This window comes from Tyto alba, unplaced genomic scaffold, assembly GCF_018691265.1.
Source record: "Tyto alba isolate M040663 unplaced genomic scaffold, T.alba_DEE_v4.0 Super-Scaffold_40, whole genome shotgun sequence".
NCBI lineage: Eukaryota > Metazoa > Chordata > Aves > Strigiformes > Tytonidae > Tyto > Tyto alba.
The window spans coordinates 25,124,732-25,145,375 of record NW_024881316.1 but is presented as its reverse complement, the minus strand read 5'-3'; the positions used below and the strand labels follow the sequence as shown (position 1 = coordinate 25,145,375).

The 20,644-nt window shown below is 38.1% G+C and overlaps 1 protein-coding gene across 3 annotated transcripts; it reads left to right on the top strand.

Annotated features, from left to right (window-relative positions):
- The first annotated feature begins 28 nt into the window (after positions 1-28).
- FBXO9 (F-box protein 9) lies at positions 29-20,433 on the top strand. 3 transcript variants are annotated; one of them, XM_033009923.2, is made up of 13 exons: positions 29-368; positions 4,297-4,374; positions 5,342-5,500; positions 5,941-5,998; positions 8,864-8,963; positions 11,457-11,587; positions 14,347-14,461; positions 15,146-15,264; positions 15,557-15,647; positions 16,719-16,814; positions 17,588-17,681; positions 18,427-18,581; positions 19,851-20,433. In XM_033009923.2, exons 1-13 carry the CDS (start codon positions 366-368, stop codon positions 19,957-19,959), a joined length of 1,308 nt encoding a protein of 435 aa, XP_032865814.1. In that variant the 5' UTR covers positions 29-365; the 3' UTR covers positions 19,960-20,433. The 3 variants fall into 3 exon arrangements, with proteins under 3 accessions (XP_032865814.1, XP_032865816.1, XP_032865815.1); XM_033009925.2 differs by having other exon boundaries at positions 119-368; positions 4,301-4,374; XM_033009924.2 differs by lacking the exon at positions 5,342-5,500 and having other exon boundaries at positions 254-368.
- The last annotated feature ends 211 nt before the right edge of the window (positions 20,434-20,644 follow it).

Below are 20,644 nucleotides of genomic sequence, written 5' to 3'. Positions count from 1 at the left end.
CAGCAGGCAGCGCGCCGCACCGCGGCAAGCGGGAGAGCCGCCGCGGGGCCGCGGTGCACGCTGGGGCGGGTAGTCCGCGCTGCCAGCGCCCGCGCCTGCGAGCGGCCCGTGCGTCGGGCGGCGCTCCGACCTTGCGGGTTTGTCTGGTCGCGTGTCTCCGCTGCTCCCGGCCCGCCTGCCCCTCACTCGCCGGGAAGATGGCTGCCGTACGCAGGGCCCGCAGTTACTCCCGCTGCGTGGTGCGCTTCTCCGACCGAGAACTCTGCTAATTTTCCCCCCCTCCGCGGGGAGGAAACACGGACCGAGCGGGGAGGGGGGGGGCCCAGACCCCCGGGACGGGACAGCGCCGCCTGAGCGCCGGCAGCATGGTGAGCGGGACGGCCGGGCCCTGCTCCCCGCCGCGGCCTGGGCCGGGGGGAGGCGGTGGCGGGGGGGGGGGGGGGGGGGGGGGCTCGGCAGCCGCGGCAGGTGCAGACGGAGGGCGGCCCGTCCCCGCCCCGCCGCCGCCGGGGGGCTTGGGAGGGGCGGGAGGAGCGGCCCCCTCGCCGTGCCGCCGGCGGTGCCACCGGGAAGTGTGCCGCCGTCCCGGCCCTCATCCTGCCCCGGGGTCGCTGCTCCGCAAGGAGGCATCGACCGTCTTCCGCAGAGGGTTTTGGGCTGGCGAGTGGGGCTGCTTGCTTCAGGACCGATGTAGCTGTCCCTAGAGACACCCGGACAAATCCCTGTGTCATCACAGATTAGCGTGCCCTACCTTTCCCTGGCTTTCCTCAAGAAAGCAGATGGCATAAAGTCACTTGGTAACGTAAACGTAAACTTACTTGAGTTTGTGATTTAAGGTATCAGAAATGTTGTTTGGTTCAGTATTGCCTTTCTGACTGCACCTCGATATGGATTGAAGTATCCATGATGAGAACTTGGTGATTTGAAGTTAACCCATTTATATTATTCAAGAGCTCTTAAAACGCTTTACCGCTGTGTTTAAAACTGTTATTTTTGAACACAGTGTTGCTTCTACCACACTGGCAGAAATACGGAGTGACTTCCTTATTTTCTTATAAAGCCAAGAAGAATGTTAGCTGTCAGTCACCGTTTTGCTGTGTCGTGCTTGCTTCTCCCTTAGTTCTGTACAGTTCACATGTAGCCCCGTTCAACTGGTGACAGTCAACTTTGAACTGTTTCTGATCTTGACATTGTTTTGCTGAAACAAAGATCTGAACTGTTAAAGGACTTGACATTACAGTTTAGTAAGTGATTGTTGTGCTCTGAGGAAATCAGCGTGCGACTGTTGATTGCAAAACAACTAAAACTAAGCTGTGCAAATAAACTAGTTTTCCATGTGGCAGATGATTTCTAAAGCTTTGCAAACAAATCAGAATCAGATTATTCTGCTGACTTCTTTTTACAGGTTGCAGTCTAATTCAGATGTTTACCTTTGACATATTGACCTTTTGGTGACTTGACTGGCTACCACTTTTCTCATGAGCTGATTATTTGAGCTGATCAGTACACACTACGGATGTCTCAGTTTCAAGCAGGATAGTCACTGTTCCATGTGACAGCTGGCTTGTAGCAGGAGGAAGGGCAATGGCATAAAGATGAACAGGCTAGATTTATCCACTAAGTAGTGGTTACAGTATAATGTTCTGTGAACTTTAGAAACTATAGCTACAATTTAAGTATTGTCAGAGTGGTGGCAAGGAGCCAGTTTATGCAAGTTACAACCTGGTGTGGTCTGGTGAATTGTCTGCTAGTGAAAATCCTTGCTTCAGCCGTACCTGTGTTTAGTCATTTGTTCTAGGAAAACCGTAGGGTTTCATCAGATCAAATAAATAGCAGAAAAGTTGTAAATAGAGATCAATTTTCCAGTCGAGTTAGCCGTACAGTAGCAATGTGAATGAATTGTTTTACTGGTAAATGTAGAGAGATGGTCACTTACGCTGACCCTGCTGCCAGAAGACAAACCTTTGATATGAGAGACTTCAGATCACACATGCATTCAGTATAGAGGAGGTAATGTCAGAACTCAAAACTTTGGTTGTAAACAGCTTCATGATGTTTTTTGACAGCTTTTAGGCTGTGGACTAGGTCTTCATAGTATGGTATGGTGTATTTTTTGTTTGAATCGAGAGCATATTTAAGATTTAAAGAGCATTGAATGACATTTAGGAAGCAGTTGGTCCAGAACCATGACTAACTGTGACTCAGAAATGAAGGAGAAATAGAGCACAGAGGTGAGGGGAGGAAAATCAAGACCCTTGAACAGATTACCAAAACACAGAGTTTTTGAGCAGAAGGTAAACTTCAGCCAGCTTCATAGCCTTCTAAATAATTTTAACTCTTAATTTATTTACAGACTTCACAAGTTAAATGGGCGTGCCTTTATGCACAAGAAGATAGGGTGTTGATTTAGTTTATAAATTACTAGTTTCTGCAGTTTGCAGATAAAACCAGGCTTGTTCTGCCCAGACTGAGAGCTGGCTGGACATAAGTGAGCTACAAGCCAAATGCCTTGAACTCTGTGCAGGCAGAGGTAGGCCTTATTTGTGTCAGCCCAGTGCCATAATAATGCACTTAAAGACATCCATTTCAGTGCTGGCTTGCTCCTGGGCTATCTCTGTTTGGCCAGCATAGACATAATCCCTAGATGCTAAAATAAAATGGTAGGACTGTAACTGCTAGGACATTAACTGCCTGCAATCAAATTCTGGAATCAAAACCCATGAAAGTTCTAACTAATTTATTTCTTGCTCAGATTTATTGTTGCTGGCGCTTTGGAGCGTTTGGTTTACCTGTTTTCTTCACCAAGAAATTAAAAATGTACAGCCTTAAAATCAGAGGGTAGAAACAGATACAGTATCTGTTTGCTTTAACCAACCAACACTATCTGCATTATCGATTGTAAAACATAAATTGACTGAGACAGCAGTGAAAACACATTTACGGATGACGAGCCAGTAACTTTGTGGTCATCTGGAGAACCAGAGTGCTGCAGCTGAACTCTGGGAGGTGCTTGTCATCAAGACAAAGAGATTAAACGTTGCCTTCCCAACAGGTTTGCCAGTGTTCTGTAGTTTGATCATGAACTTCCAGATGCTATGAAAATTTTATAAATTTTCTGAATACAAGAATGCTTTGATTTCTGCACTTTGATTGTGCCGGAGATAGAAATTTCTTTACAAGAACTTGGAAGAATCTCACTGACAGAATGTCACTTGAAGTCCTTGAGCACTATCTACAATAGGAAGGATTGGGAAACAAAACTTCTGTAAGTAGCTGTCGTAATCTTAATGCCAGGTTTACCTTTTTATAATCTGACTTTGCATTATGTACTTGCAGAACTATAGATGTGAATTTCAGCACAGAATGGTAGGAAAACTGGGATGATTTAGCTGCAGGAAGAACTGTAAACAAATGGCTTAGTCTTTGTTAAGGTTTTTTTTCCCTGATGGGCATCTTGCTGCTGTTGTTATTTTAGTGGTTCGTCACTGATGCTCAGGATTAGTTTTCCTTTGTTTTAGTATAGATTCCAGAAATCTCAGTATATTTCACAATGAGAATTCATTTGTGTCTTTTTTTAAGTTTTGCTCTTAAACTAACTGTCTAATTCCTATGTAGAGCACTCTTAAGTTTAGTTAGAGTTTTTATTTAAGGTCTTATTTGTTTAATCTGCCTCACAGTAGTACTGTAAATAAAACCAGCTGTCAAGCTCTCATGCTAGCTTTTTATTTCTTTTACAATACATTTCTTGTTTAGTTTCACATGTAGTTTTTGAGATTGCCCATATTGTCCTATAATTTTCATAAAGTATCTATTGTTAGGCAAAGCACGAGTCTTTTGTGCTTTTGTAAATATTAAGCAAATCAAAACTACTGGTTATCTTTAAGATGAGAAGATAGTGATTAAATTTTAATTTCTTGTATGAAGCACACTACTGTTTAATACTGAATCTTTGGTTCTGTGCTTTGACTTGGACACTGAGTGTATTTATTCAGGTATTATGGCAGTGTACTGATGCGCGTAAGCCTTCAAGGGATATGGAACTAATCTGTGTTGGATTGATGTGACTGAAATGCTAAACCAAACTTCACTGGGTTAATAGGGAAGTGCAACAATCCAATAATTGTAAGATTAATTTTTATCATTAATTAAGATTGATCTCTGGGGTAGGTGGGTAGGATGGGGAAAAGAGGAATACACTTACATTTCTTTGAATGTGTGTCCATGACAGTTGTGCTTCGTGAATGTGCTTAGGGACTTATGCAGACTCTATAATCACATCTGACTGCTCTCTACTAGGCAGAAGCTGAAGAAGATTGTCATTCTGATTTGGTAAGAACCGATGACAATGAAAGATCTGGTGAAGCAAATCTTCAGGTATGTCTCTCATGCTAGCATTTTTTTACAAACATAATACTGCTGTGATTTAAGCTGCATTACTTGTGCTCATTTAGTTACCACACATTTGTCGATCTGACAAATGCTTAATCTGTCTGCCTTTCCAAAAGTGAAATAGATTAATTTTGCATTGTGTTCCCAAGCGTCAAATTCAGTCTTTGGTTATCTGAGTAGATGAAAAGAAGGTTTGTGGCAAATTTGGAATTTCTTTGAAGAGCTATAGAAAATGGACAGCAGTTTCTGTATGGATCAATTTCCAGTTTAAGTTGTCACTCTCTTTTGGAGCAGAAAGTTGATAAAAGCAGTCTTAATAGAAAAGTGTGCTTTCTTACAATACTAGATTTCTGTGTAGTTGCTCCCCAGAAGTTGTGATGATTACAAGAGGCGTGCAAAGTGTAACTTCAAAGATCCTGAAAAAAATGCATGGCAAGAATTATAGCTTGTCTCGTTTCATAGAGCACAGTCCTTTCTTTTTAAAAGGAAAAGTAGTGTAAGGTCTTTTTTATATAATACACAAATGACAGACTTGATTATTATAAAGCTTAGTATGCTTGTGTACAAAAAATTATGTTTTCTAAATTTTAATTTCAAAAGCTAGTGGTCTTCTTGCTTAAGGTAATTCTGCATAGAGAGAATACTTTTCTATAGAGTCTTAGGTTATAATCATAGTACTAACAAACTCTTCTTGAAACATCAGTTTTTCTTCTGAGCTGAACAGTCCAGATAAAAGCACTTATGTTGTTGAATGAGCACTTGTGCACTTTTAAAAAATAGTTACTATAAAACAGTTGCTAACTTTATCTAAACTCACTGAGACCATTGAAGACTTCGAAGTGTAAAGCAGAATTTTTGAAATTCTTTTTTGTGTTTGTACTTTATAATTTATCCTAGGAAGATGTACTCTCTGAATATGTGATGCTAAATCAGAATTAATTGGACTTTTTAGGCAGAGCTTCAGATGTTCAGAGCTCAGTGGATGTTTGAGCTCGCCCCAGGTATGAGTTCTAGTGGGTTGGAACCTCTGCCATGCAGAGCATCTTCAAGAGGACCTGGAGTAAAGTCTGTAGATGCCAGAGTGAAGCAGGAGATAGCAAAAGAGGAAAAGGTACAAGAAAAAAGATGGATAATTCGGGCTTTTTATTGTGTGTGTTAATATTGCAGTATAACTATCCTAAAAGCTAATGCTGAATTAAATCTAGAGAAACAGCAGTTGTGATTAACAAGTTGTCTCCATACTAGTGTCTTTCCATAATTCTACACTGATTTTTCTAGTTTTTATGCTTGGCTTTGTGTCACCTTCTCAGTCTGCTTTCTGAAAGACTGTAGATAAAGGGCAAGCAGTAGGAACGTGGGTAGTTTGTTGATTGGGAATTTCAGTTATGGCTTGTAGCATATAAATATGTCTTTTTACTCTACTCATGGAATTATTTTATTCATCACTTTCATATAGTACAGTAGGTAAGATGAAAAATAATTCTAAGTCAAATGACAATGCACTTTTATTTGTAAGGACTTAAGAAGTGTTCTGTGTAATTTATTGTGCAGGCAAAAGAACTTTTCCTGAAGGCAGTGGAAGAAGAACAAAATGGGGCCCTTTATGAAGGTAATATGGAAGTCTACAATGAACACCATTAATGCAGAGGAATCTAACGCTCTGGTTTATGTGCAAGACTACATGATGCCAGTGAACTTAAACTGCAGGCTAAGAGCTTCAAGAGCTTGATTATTCAGATAAGCAAACAAACTTACTATTAAGGGAACCATCATACCACAGTTCTAATGTTGAGGTGAAGCTAAAGTGAGATCAAGGAAAGAATTTCTGGCTTTCAGACAAAATGACAGTATTTTGAAATCTAGCAATTTAATGAAGTGCTGGATTATTTCTTCATACAGCATGGTTCTTTATATGGCTTCTGTAACAGGAAGTAAGCATAGTAATTAATTAAGGCAATATACTAGATTTCATGTGTCCACTTTTCTTCATTCCACTTTGAACAGAAGTACCGAACCCATGGAATGTTTTGTTGGTTGGTTGGGCTTTGTTTGTTTGTTTGTTTGTTTGTTTTTTTAGTTTATACAGCATGCTAAGATACTTCAGGAATTCTTAAAGAAGCTGAATATTTAAATCTGGTAGTCTTATTTTATGAGGTTGGTCATAAATAAATTAAGATGCTTAGCTTGCCATCTTGCTACCAGCACTAGTAAAATTGGAAATTCAAAGTTTTCTTCCTCATATTTAGTTTTCAGAATATGTAGAGTAAGAAGCCTGTCCTAACTTCAAGTCCTGTAGGTCAATAATGGAGATATCATTTTTCTATTACTTGCATGAAAAAAAAAGGAACTCAGAACGTACGTGCTGTCCTGCTATTCCACTAGAAGTTTTGGCCACCTTGGTTAAAATGCAGGTGTAAAATATGTTAAGATATGCAAAACTCAGAGTACTGTGGAAGCTCCTGAACTCAGCCACCTGCTGAATAAAAAATTTTCTCTCCACCACGGGAGTTTTCCTTCCCTTGCAACAGATTTTTGGCTGTTGTTCCAGATCTCAAATGAGCGGAGAGAAATATGAGTCCCCAGTAGGTAATAAAATTAGTTGGTTCAGTTTCTAATTTATTACATGTTTTTACAGGGCAAAATTACTTTAGGCTAAAGTATTTTGTGTGTTTGATGTAGAATTAAGTGTGCAGTAAAAAAAGGACATCAGAACTAATTCTGATACGTAATCTACCATTTAGGAAATGATGCAGTAGATGGTGAAGGTTCTTTCATACCAACAGTTTCCAAGTAAATTAAAGAAATGTGCAAGGCAAGCAGTATATTTAAGCATTGTGTATATAAAATGAAAGCTATAGCTTCATCTGCTTGAGTGCACTCCTCGTGTGTTAAACATAGCAGCAAAGAAGTAGTAACATCTATCAGTTGCGTGCACAAAGGTGTTTTAGGTATCTGGATTGTGTGAGTATGAATCCATTCTTTTTCAGTTGAATTTGATTTGAGACTTTAAAGAAGCAAAACTGAACTGTTTCTGCACATACATCTATATGAGATCTTAGAGACAAGGTTCTACTCCAGACACAGATATTACTGAGCACAGGCTGGGACATCTATTTTCAGACCACGGTTATATCCGCTGACCTGGCCCAGGTCATCAGAATCCAAGTGGCATTTCAGCCTGCTTCTGAAATCTGCTGATACTTGACATTTGTGAGACAGTTACATGCAGCAGCTTGTTCATGTTAAGTACAGTACAGGCCTTGCTACAAGATTAAATGCTAAAGTTGGGACTGATCTCTGTTTAGCTGGCTGCTGGTATTCCTCATTCTCACCAGCCAAAGGATAGTACTTGTCAGTCACCAGCCCTGACATGAGCACCAGGAAATAGGAACACTTACTTGCCCCAAACTCAGGCTTCCCAGACTCGTTAGTGTGTCAGATTCTGAGCTCCACACTCGATGTTTTAGTTTGGGTTTTGTGTTGAAGGGTCCAAACTGAGGGAGAATTGCCTTCTGATCTTGGTATCACACAGTGTGCATACAAAGAGACATATAAATACATACCTGAGCTTAATACTGGTATTAAAACAGACAATGTATATACAATGAATACACTTAACTCTGTGGGTCCTTTTTAATTTAATTCAGAAGAAAGATGTTCTGCAGCTTAAATAACAGTTTGTTCCCGCAGGGTGATTTTCCTGGGCCTATTTCTCTACTCAGTGTTTGTAGCATTTTTGGTGTGTCTCCGCATGCTAGAAGAAACCAAATCTGTTGGTTTTTCCTTCATGCCCCAGTCTTGTGCTTGCTACACAGCTTTTTGAAAAGGCTGCTTTCCTCCAGTTAGGTTCCTCACACTCAGTGTTTTGACTGGCTTGCTTCTGTCCCTTCTGTAGTTTCCAGTGTTTTGCCACAGTAAAATTTACTTGTTTTGTGTCTGTTGTTGAAGTGTTATAATTGCAACAATATTTTGTTGGTCTTTTTCGCCTATGTAATGTTGTGTATGTCTGAATGGCTGTCTGTACTATACCAGGAATTTAAGGTACCTGCATCATATTCCAAATTCTCTTTCATATTCCTCGTAGTTGTGAATATAATGCCTAAAATCTTTATGGATTACTGAGATAGCTTTGTAAGTGCTGGGCAACAAATGAAACCAAGACTTTGTAAAGTTTTAATGTAAAATTTGTACTCCATATTTTAATTTGTGGTAGTTAAGATAAATCTGTAAAAGCTGAAACACATCCGAGAGAGTTCTTTATTCTGAAAGAGGACATGAAGTTTTTAGTTTTGAAAACAGGTGCTTAATGTGCCTCTCCTGTATTGAATTTAAACCTAATCAGTTTAGACTAAATAAGATTTACTACACAAAGGCCTTTCATGCCTTTTTAGTGCTTTTACCTAAAGCCATCTCTGAAAAAAATTTGCTCGGTATAGGCATCAGACATGTTTCAACATTAAACCTTTATTTTCAGCCATCAAGTTTTATCGTCTAGCCATGCAGCTTGTACCTGACATAGAGTTTAAGATCACCTACACACGGTCCCCAGATGGTGATGGAGTTGGAAAGAGGTGGTAAGTATGAAAATTTACTGATTAAGTGCATATAAGTACTGAAACCTGAAATTTTGTTATTAAGGCATATGAACGCTCTACTGTGATATCCAGTTGTTAAGTCTCTTAACATTTGGAAAACTTGTCTACTTTCATCTGAATAGACTGCTTCATTGAAAGTTTACAGCTGCATTAGTCCAAGGGGGACTTTTCTATACTGTAGTTCAAAGAAGGCAACGGGCTTATTTGGAGCTAGTTAAATTCAAGTGGAAGGATTACAAATAGTTAAGTTGTTGCTTAAGAAGAAAGCATCAGTCACTTTATTACTTTTGCTTTCCGATTTTCACATTTATGAGTTACATATTTAGGATCATCTTCAAAATTGTAGATGGCAAGAAGATCAATTAGTAAAAGTTTTGTACCATGGAATAAGCATCATAACTAAGCAAGGGAATATACTACTGTTCTTGTGCTGACTGACAGAGCCACATGGGAATATTTCCAATAAGTAGAGCAATACATTTATATATTACATAATCTGAGTAGTCCAGTCTTTCATCTTTACAAACACCAGAATACCCCTAGCCTCCACACACCTGATGTGTAGTTGCTTAAGATTGGCCTAACTTGAATTCAGGTGTTCTATTTGAGGACAGTATTCATGTCAGGGCTAAAACTTCTGTTATAGCGTAGTGAAGACAAGCTTATGAAACAGAGCTTGCCAATTCACTGCTTACTGCTAGCAGCCACAGATGCTGCTGCTAACTACAAGAAATCAAGAGTTTTAAAACTGAGAATAAAAGGAAAGTACAGCCATGTCCTTGTGGTATTACTAGCTCAGTCTTGTTGCCCCAGGGCAGTACAGCTTCAGTGCAGTAGTCGACCCAATATAAAAGAGAGTAAGATAAACTGCTTTGTTTACGTCAGATACTTTATTTTCTGAATGCATTGCTAGCATGAAATCTTTGCTGTGCATTTGTTCACTAGGATAAATATTGGATGATAAACTACAGTCACATAAAAATCTTGTTTTTCTTAAGATTATTTTCTTATTTTAGCATAATTTTCTCTACTCCCTTCATTAAGCCTCACTGACACTGAGTTGGGCAGGAGTGTTGGTCTGCTTGAGGGTAGAAAGATGCTACAGAGGGATCTGGACAGGCTGGGTCGATGGGCTGAGGCCAATTTTATGAGGTTCAACAAGACTGAGTGCTGGGTCCTGCACTTGGGTCACAACAACCCCACACAATGCTACAGGCTTGGGGAAGAGTGGCTGGAAAGCTGCCTGGCAGAAAAGGACCTGAAGGTGTTAGTCAACATCCAGCAGTGTGCCCAGGTGGCCAGGAAGACTTCTATCAGGGATACTATGGCCAGCAGGATGGAGGAAGTCATCACCCCCTTGTACTTGGCACTGGTGAGGCCGCAACTTGAATACTGTGTTCAGTTTTGGGCCCCTCACTGCAAGACAGATACTGAGGTGCTGGAGTGTGTCCAGAGAAGGACAAGAAAGCTGGTGAAGGGTCTAGAGCAGAAGTCTTACGAGGAGCGGCTGAGGGAACGGAGGGGTATTTAGCCTGGAGAAAAGGAGGCTCAGGAGAGACCTTATAGGAGGTTGTAGCAAGGTGGGTGTCGATCTCTTTTCCTAAACAGCAAGAGAAAGGGCAAGAGGAAATGGCCTCAGGTTGCTCCAGAGGAGATTTAGACTGGGTATCAGGTAAAATTTCTTCACTGAAAGGGTTGTCAAGAACTGGAACAGGCTGCCCAGAGGGAGTGGTTGAGTCACCATTCCTGGGAGGTATTTAAAAGGCGTGTGTATGTGGCACTTAGGGACATGGTTTAGTGGTGGACTTGGCAGAGTGAGGTTTATGGTTGGGCTCCATGATCTTAAAGGTCTTCTCCAACCTGAATGATTCTATGATTCAATGAATTTTCATTCAGTTTTGTAAATGTTGCTGCACTGTCCCCAGCACTACATGACACTGAGGGAAAACCAGCTAGTACTCTTAATTGTTGCTTAAAAGCAGTATTTGTAAAGGTGTGTTTTTTTTTCAAGAGATTCTGGTTGTGGTGTTTTTGCTTTCTGAATTACTGTTGTAGGTGTTTCATACATTCTTGGTGAGAAAAAACAAATTACACACATTATAATTTATTTCCTGCATACAGCTTATTTTAGGCAAAGTAAAAGATGAGATTTGTCATTTCATGGGGTTAAGCAGTTCTTCAGTGACTTCACTAAAAACAGTGCACAGTGAACTCTCAAATCCAAAAAGAAACTGGAGTTGGAATGAAATGAAAAAAAAAAAAGTAGTTACTCTTGGATGCATTTCAGCAAAATCTAAATGAACTTGATAAGATTGCAGTAGTTGTTTTATCATATGATGAAATGAAATTGCTTTAAAAACATACAGGAAACAACTACTGAATGAGGGTAAGACCGCAGATTGATGCCAAGATAAGGACATCTGTTGGTATGTTTTGTCCAATATCACAGTGTTGGCATTCCTCCTTTTCTAGTGTTGAGGATAACAAGGAGGATGACAAAATGGCTGATCTCTTGTCAGATTTCCAGCAGCAGTTAACTCTTCAGGAATCTTCAGTCAAGCTTTGTCAGCCTGAGGTTGATGTCAGCCAGACCCATATCTCAGGTATGAGTTAAGATACACTGTAAGACCTCAGAGGCAAGAATTTATAGAGGTGTTTCACTGTATTAAAACATTTGTCTCCTTCATTCTAAAACCACATTTAAAGAAATGTACACAGTATATCTTTATTTACTTTTATAGTTAGATGTAAAGGAAAAAAGATCATCGACTAGTTAAACACATCTTTTTCTCATATGTGATTTTGCCTTTGTCGCACAAGTTTTTCCATGTAGTAGTACTAGTACTAAGTAGAATTTTTTCAGGATCAGAGTCATAATTAAAAGTAGCAACTTTGAGGAACAGACTTGGCGAAGTAGGTGTATTCCAGTTTTCCTTCTAGTTAATGTTTGAAAAAGTGAAATGTGTTGGGTTTTTTTTTGTTTGTTTGTTCACTCTGATTTGCAAATATTTATTATAATTCTTAAGTGTGACTAAAAGACAATTGTTCCATGAAGAATATGCAGCTTTGCATTTCATCTTTTTATCTGATTCTGTATCAGATTTTTACAACAAATATGTTTTCAGGTTCAGCAAGACTATATAACATAGCTAGAAAGGTTTTTGAAGGTTAATGATTTTCAGTGCTTCAGTTCTAGGACAGTCATTCTGAGACTTCCTTATGAGATCTAAAAAAAGGAAAATAAAGTGGATGTAGCAAGCTGTTCAATTAAAACATAAAGAAAACGGGTTGGGGTTTTTTTTTGTTATTTATTTTAACAACTGTGACATACACTTGGGAAAGCATCTTTTTTTTGCTAGTAAAGATGTTGTAGACATTACTATAAAATGATTGCAGGAGACACCTCCTTTAAGCAGCGATCTTAGTCTCTTTCTAGTTTTATTTTCTGCCTTCCTGTCAGTCCTGTGTTACAGTATCTTGTTGACCAACTCTTTTATAGCAGAATGAAAGCTGTCATGATGACTGCTTCGGAAGTTAATAGGCTGGAAAGGATCCCTCTTGGTCATCACAGTAGTACAATAGTTGCAGACCTCAGCAGCCCAAGGAAAACTGAAACAATGTGAAGCAACGGATTTGGCTGAGTTGATTGCCTGTGTTCTATTTTACATTTTATTGATACTGATAATCTAGAATACTGGTCAACCCTTAGTACAGGACACGATCAGACCTCTGTTATGTAACTGACACACTGAATATATTTATTCTCTCGAGTATATGAACAATTTTTCATAAGTAGGTTGTTTTTTTTATTTTTTTACACAAGTAAAGCTTTGGAGCAAGATAGCATTCTTCACCAGAGATACTATAATATTTTTCCTACTGGGTGTGCCCAGTATCCAAAGCAAAGTGTCTTAACAATGCCTAGTTTACTAGAAACTTAGAAGCATGGATAATCAAAGGCTTTGGCTGTCTGGTGACTATCAGAATGTAAGATGTTAGCACTAGTAAGAGATTTTTAAGCCTTTGTATCTCCCAGTCTTCAAGGCACTAAGACTTCACATACTGATGAGCTCATAAGTTGCCACAGACTGTTTTGTACCTTGTAGCAGTAATCTGCACAACTTTTGTTTATACCAGAACATTAATTTAATGCTTGCAAATACAGGCAATATAGCAAATTTATGATTTCTCCACAGTAAAACATAGAGTTAAGTTAGATTCATGAAACAAGATGTGTTCAGTGAATACAGAAACAGGTGCCCAATGAGGTGTATGTACGTTGTATTATCAAATGTGAAACTTAAGTTTCATCAAATTTAATAGCAAAACCAGCCTTGCTGGATTTATGGGAGTGTAGCAACACAGTTTTTTTTTTAAGCAGCATGTTTTTTCATTGAAAAACAGAATTCTATTAAATTGTGGCCTCTACCATGGTATTCACAGCTAGTTACTGTTTAATATACCTTTGTGCTGCTCAGCTGTTTTCTCCATTTGATCTCAAAGCAGTTATACTGAGTAAAATCATCCAGTTTTAAGTCAATGTGATGATACAATTCAAGCGATAGGCTCTGGAAAGCAGCAGTAGTTAAAAATAAATAAAATGTAATTCCTGATGGTATAAGATAAGTAAACAAGATTACACCCAACTGAAACAACTTAGGGAGGCAGAAAATTATTAGAAAGAATTTTGGCTTAATTTCCCAGGACTTTCTTGCTGAACTTTTAATGTTAGGGGAAGTATCATATGATCTTGTGGTGCTGTGATGAGAATTCTGTCCTTATCTTGTATTACATTAGAAAAAGTCTTTCAACACAACAGTTCTGTGTGATACCATTTTCAATTGCTGGATCTGTACCACAAAATATAGAGTGATATCATATCAATTTCATAGTGGGCAGGTTGTTCTTAGGACTTCCTATCCAATACTAAACCAGACCTGAGCTTATTTAGCTTGTCATGCAAAAGCAGTGTGCTTTGAGGTAATGATACACACTAAGGCAGTTTGAAGAAAATACTGCTTTGCAGGCACTGTGAATTTGCAATGAATATGTGGAATTTTTGTTATAACACTTCACAGTTGTGGATATTTGTAGTTTAAAGCTATATTTTATCCTATCATCTTACCATAATGCATTTCAGCTCTTGATTTTTGTTCTTTCCTTATGTGACTTGTTTCTAATGTATAGTGACTTTTTAATTTAAAGATAGGGTTTTTTTTGTTCCCTGGTATCTGGCTACCAGGGAACAAAAGTAGGGCTTTTTATGGAAAGTCAGAACTTCAGTAATGATCAAACCTGGAATTACAGATAACCTATTGATTTACAAATTACCATCTAACAAGGATCTCTCTTCTCTTTGCAGTGTTGCCTATGGAAGTACTAATGTACATTTTCCGCTGGGTGGTTTCGAGTGACTTGGACCTCAGATCATTAGAGCAATTATCTCTTGTTTGTCGAGGATTTTACATTTGTGCCAGGTACTGTAGATAAGTTATCTAAAGTGAAGCTTCTCTGTGCTCTAAGGAAGAAAAGAGCTTTTTTTATGTTCAAGCATATGTAAACGGCACGTAGAGGTGGATAATAAATCCATAGAGCAAAATTGCCAGGGTTGTGAAGGTGAGTTTTTTTTTTTTTTTTTTTTTTTTTTGCTTTTAGGCTGCTAAATCGCACATGTAGGACTATGTCCTGCTTTTTATTCCCATGGCAACTTTCATGTTAAGCTCCTCACAGTGCTGCTCAGCTTCTGAACGCACCACTAAATGGTATATTAGATACATAACTCCGTGGTAATAAAAAATGTTGGTGAAAGTCTTACTTGCTCTGTCTTGTTTGAAAGTCAGAGTTGCAAGGTCTCCAAAATAATGTCTGTTGTGTTGTCATCCTCATGGCCACAGAGGGAAGTGCCAGGCTGCTGCAATGTTGTTCTGTACTTGGCTGAAAATGGCATTGTGTTCTTGAATTTCACTAGGAGGTGGAAATGGCTTTCAAACACTCCAGGATTAAGTAAATTAGTCAGTGATTTTAAATTATGAGCTATTTTTCAAGAAATTTTGTTTCAGTTGCATCCAAACTAAACAATGGAGTGCGTTGCTTTGATATATAAAAGCTAAACAAGGTTTTCAGGAAAGTTATGGGGTTTGCTTTTTTCTCATTTTCATTAGAGATCCTGAAATCTGGCATCAAGTCTGTTTGAAAATATGGGGCAGGAGCTGCAATAAACTTGTTCCCTATGCTTCTTGGAGGGAGATGTTTTTGGAAAGGCCTCGCGTTCGATTCGATGGTAAGGTGTACTTTTGGAAATAGTTTTGTTTTTTTTAACTGCACGTGACCATGACAGAAGCAATCAGGTGGGCTTGATGTTTATGACGTTGTTAGACCTAATCTGAATTTGTTTGGGTTTTTGAATCTAGAATAACTGTTAAGAGATGGGAAGGGTGCAAGGCATGAAAATAAAAGCCGTCATGTATTTAAGTAACAAAAGTAAACTCAGAAGTTTTAGATTATCGTTTTTTTCATCTTAAACTTTTTATGTACTTAATTTTTGCTCATATACTTACATCTTCCTTCTCTAGGTGTATATATCAGCAAGACAAAATACATACGTCAAGGAGAACAATCTCTTGATGGTTTCTATAGAGCATGGCACCAAGTGGAATATTACAGGTAGAACTGTAGTACAATGAGTGAGTGAAATGTTTCTCTCTTAAGTTCTTTAAATCCAGCCTTTGATATCACAAACATTAATGATACTGTAAAACTCAATGAAACTACTACAGTGTGGAAAGCTATGTATATTTTTTTGAGAATAGGTCTTAGGAAGTAGGATTTATTGTGATAATGAGAGGTGGGCTTAGAAACACATTTCATCCTCACTTACACCATTTCATGTGGATAAAACTTACACAGTAACAGTAGTAGTACTTGTCCACAGATTTCTTTCCCTAAATCACTTCTGCTTTATGTTTCTGATATAATAATGGTTTTCAGCAAATGAAAAACAAGTGATAATGGAAGAATTGTCTTTTAACTTATTTGTAACCAATTGTAAATAATCCAAGAGTCTAGGCTTTCCCAGCTTGCTGTAAATACCTTGTCAGTTGCTTCCTCAGCCTGTTTGTCTTCTGTTCTTCATCTTGCTGTTCCCAGCGTTTATTGTTCCATTCTGCTGTCCCTTCTGAGATTGGAAACTGTTAAGAAAAATCATTGAATCTCATGGTTATTTCCGTAGTCTCACAAACATCAGCACAGTATCCGAGTACTGTAAAAATTGATCCGATCCCAGAGCCTGAAAAAGCCCATATGACATTGCCCATTCTGTACTGATACTGTATTTAAGATTTTGTTGCATTTGTCTCAATCGATGCTAGGAATGGAGAGACTTTCTTGAGGTCAGTTTTGGTTTCAGGGTGGCCTTCTTGCTTTGACTAGAGATGACAAAACTTCTGAAGCTCTGCCCTCTTTCATAACTCTTCATAACTTGATCTTTTAATTTTCAAAACTCTCTTTTGATTTCTGATCTCTTTTTTCTGTTATGTCATGTGTGAAGAAATGTGTTTTCAAATCCTGTTACCTATTAAGTTCTATATCCTTCTGGGAAGCATCCTGTGACTTCAAACAAACAAACAAACAAAAAAAAAAAAAAAAACAAACCAAAACAAACAAAAACCCACAACAAAACATGACAGAAAATGGGTATGTTTTCTAGGATTGTATTGTGTAATTATATTTTTGCAGGTATTTGAGATTCTTTCCAGATGGTCAAGTTATGATGCTAACAACTCCTGAAGATCCTCAATCTATAGTTCCTCGCTTACGGACTAAAAATACAAGGTTATTGAAATAAAATATTTGGCTGTACAGTTTTCCTCTTGCTTTTACCTGGCAATTTCTATATACTTTTGTCTCAGATTCTATATCCTGGCTTAGCAAAATGAGCAAAAATACAATGTTATTTACATTGTGTTATAGATGCTTATAGTTCTCTTCTGAGAACTAAAAAAAATTTTGGTCTTTAAGCAAAGATACCTTTCATTCTGAGGTCCCGATATTGTAATTAGATTTTCTTTGTGGGTTATGTGGTTTTAAACTTTTAAAGGAAGTGAATGGAAGAATACATGCTATTAGCTTGGTGGGTTTAGAATCCTTTTACAGATACTATTTTGTTATTGACTGCCTTCTCACACGTCCTTGACTGTTTGAAGGAAAGTGATGATTTTGGTGGGATATGACTAAATTATTGCTTGATCTCTTTTTGATGTTTGTACAAACTTGCTAAAAACATAGAAAATTGTTTGTGACTTCAGAACAAGTTTGAGCTGTTCACCAGAAGTCTGAAAATATTTAGCAGAAGGCTAGATAGAACTGACTAACTTACCTTTACTGTCCTGTCTGGGAGAATTAAAAGCATCCTTTCAAAATGTTTTCATTGTTTCCTATCCTTAGTGAGCCAGGTACTTTACTAAATGGAAACTAAAAAGTTTCCTTGATTGTTATATGCAGTCAGTCTTCTTTTCATTGCTGCTATTTGTATTATAACTACATCAGCCTTTTGAGACAGAGAACATTCTTATGTCCTTGACACTATCCCCCTCTTAACTTTCCAGAACGGATGCAATCTTGCTTGGCCATTATCGCCTTTCCCAGGAAACAGACAATCAAACCAAAGTATTTGCTGTAATAATGAAGAAAAAGGAAGAGGTAGGTAGCAAAGTATAATAGAAGAAAAATAATTTAAGAAGGGATCTTTTTAATGAGTCTTTTCTACGACTGTATATCTTAAGGCTTAATATCTGAAGACTTGCATTACATCAGGGGATTAAAAAATCAATTTCATTTTTTAAATGGTTTAAAAATATAAATAAGCATGGTGATTTATCTTTTTTTTTTTTTTTTTTCGCAAATCTGTAATAATCTTTTTATTAAGACAAATATCTGGTTCACATTTGAGCAGTGGTTCTCCCCCTTAGGCATGGTTGCCATGTGAGGTGCTATTAGGTAGTTTAACACTGTTAACAATCAGAAGGGAAGGAAGAAGAGGTCATTTTCTGAGATCAGTTTTGACTGTGTGCAGTTATGTTCCACAGCCTTAGATAAAACTAAATAAGCAATATTCATTAATTGAAGTCTGAATAATTTGGTGAACTTACTTACATCGCAAAATTTTCTGATTAACAAAGTGCCTGTCAAGAGAAACTTGGGAAGAGTTAGAAGTGTTACATTACCTGACAGTGAGTTTGCGTAGTTTGGGTGGTGTCCTTCACACTTGTCTTCCTTTCTGTGAAAATTTTGTCCATAACATCTAAATTGGTGTGTTTGCAAGGAATACCAGTACTTGCTTTTAAGTATGAGAGTTTAACAGTCTGTCCTCACAGTTGGGTAGGCCTCAGGTTAAATAGTAGCACAGTGTGTTGTCAGTCATGAAACTTCTTTTCTCTTTGTACAGAAACCAATTGACTACCACAAATACAGGTATTTCCGCCGTGTTCCTGCACAAGAAACAGATCATAGTTTTCATGTAGGACTACAGTTGTGCTCCAGTGGGCGCCAGAGCTTCAACAAACTTGTCTGGATCCATCATTCTTGTCACATAACTTACAAGTAAGTAAATAGAGAATAAGATCAAAGAAGGATACTTACATATAGAAACACAGGTGACATTAATTTGTACTAAGTACAGAAGATGTAAAGAATGTTTTAACTACATGTCCTGAAAACAGTAACTGGTCCTGGATTGATATATTTTAAAGAACTTTAAGAAATCCCGAGATTTTTAGTAATTTTTTATAATGGTGTGGGAAGTTTCCTAAGTAGTAGAACTGCAGTATTTTAGTTATTTCAAGGATTTTTGCAGAGTGTTTGAATGGTTTCAGAACTGAATCAGAGTTGAATGACTTCATGTAGTGCTAGTAAAGGGGTGTGGAAAACATATTAATTAAGGTATATTTCTTCTCCTCTATGGATGTGCAAACTAGAAATGTCTGCACCCATCATGTGAGAACTGTAACAGTTACAAACTATATGATCCAGCAATGCAAAATATGGACACGTGGCCAGCTGTTCTGATCACTGACCAGGCAAGAGCCATGGCCACTGTTCTTGCACCCAACGCTCTAAATTACTGGCAAGTTGGCTGTCCAGATGCTTGATGTTGGCATTTAGGGTAGGTTTAGGCCTCGTCTTTCAGTGGTCTTAATCTCTATATTCAGTGTTTTTATAGTGTTTTTACAGCTATTGAGCTGTAAGTATAAAAACTAGGAAGTAAACTACTGGTGGTTGGGAGTATAGCTACCTTCCATAAACAGAAAAATTGCTTTTATAAAAATGAACATTTTCATATCTAATTTATGAAGAAGTGGCAATATCAGACATTCTTTTCAGCATGAAGTTTCTGTACTGCTCAGGTTCTGCTGTACCTCTCAGTATAAAACACAGCTAGGAGGACGTATACTTTTTGTCACTGATGTTCAGAAACACTTGTGTTTCTTCTTTTTAAAGTTTTGTTAAATATACGAGTTTTTGCTGTCGCTCTGTAATCTGAATTCAGAGTTCTAAGTGAAACAAATGGAAGGGGATTCTTTACTTCAGTATTAATACGGTGACTTGAGTGACATCCTGCACTGTTTCAAGTCTTGAAGCTAATAATAAGAATGGAAGGGGAAAGTGGTTTCTTTGGTATAAAATTAGAAGTGTATTCTGTGTAGTGTGATTTGGCCAACATTCAGATACTTTCAGAACAAGGCAGTGTGAAAGACGCTTAGGTTCCAGCTGTTGTTTGGTACACACAATGTACTGTGGAATGTGATTGCATTATTGAGGGATTTAAACAGCAACGTGTGTCTAATTTAACTTTTACAATACTCTTTGCAGATCGACTGGTGAGACAGCTGTTACTACTTTCGACATTGACAAAATGTACACCCCTTTGTTCTTTGCACGAGTGAAGAGTTTTACTGCATTTTCGGAAAAGCCACTCTAAGAAACACCTTTTCCTCTCACAACTCTTGCATGAATAAAAGGTTGTAGCTAATGAGCGCTTAAGTTATAAATGTGTATATATTTGGAACATTTTAAAATTCTGGGGAATTTTTTGAAGGCAGTCTGTTCTATTTGATTATGAATGGCTGGGGTTTTGTTTTGAGATCAAGCTTATGAGTATTAAACAACTTTACTTTGTGACAAAAATTTGATAACAGTTTTGTTGTTTGTTTTATTTTGTTTTGTTTTGTTTTAAACAGATTTTATAAATCAGTCTGCTTATAATGTGAGTCTTCATCAGCCTGGACACTGGCTTGTCCAAAAGGAATTGTTGCAGGAAAATCTTACTGTCCATGGGACAGTGTGTGTGTGGTCTATGGGGAAGGCTTGAAATGTGAAGGGGAGAAAGTTGTCTTATATCTGTTAAACTGTGTGACTTAAAAGAACTTCAAATAAATGTTTTCTTTAAATTAAACTTACTCTGTTTGCCTTTAAGATCTGGCATTTTGTCAACATCAACCTTAAGAAAAAACAGTCAAGGGCAAGCAAGCATGAAGTGTAAAATGTAACCGCAGAGGTACATCCCCACCAATGCAGTGGTGTCAGTTGGTCATAAATGTAACTTGATCTTGATAGGAGTTCAGTGGAGCCTGCCTTCCCGACGGGATGGGCATGTAGGAGAGAGG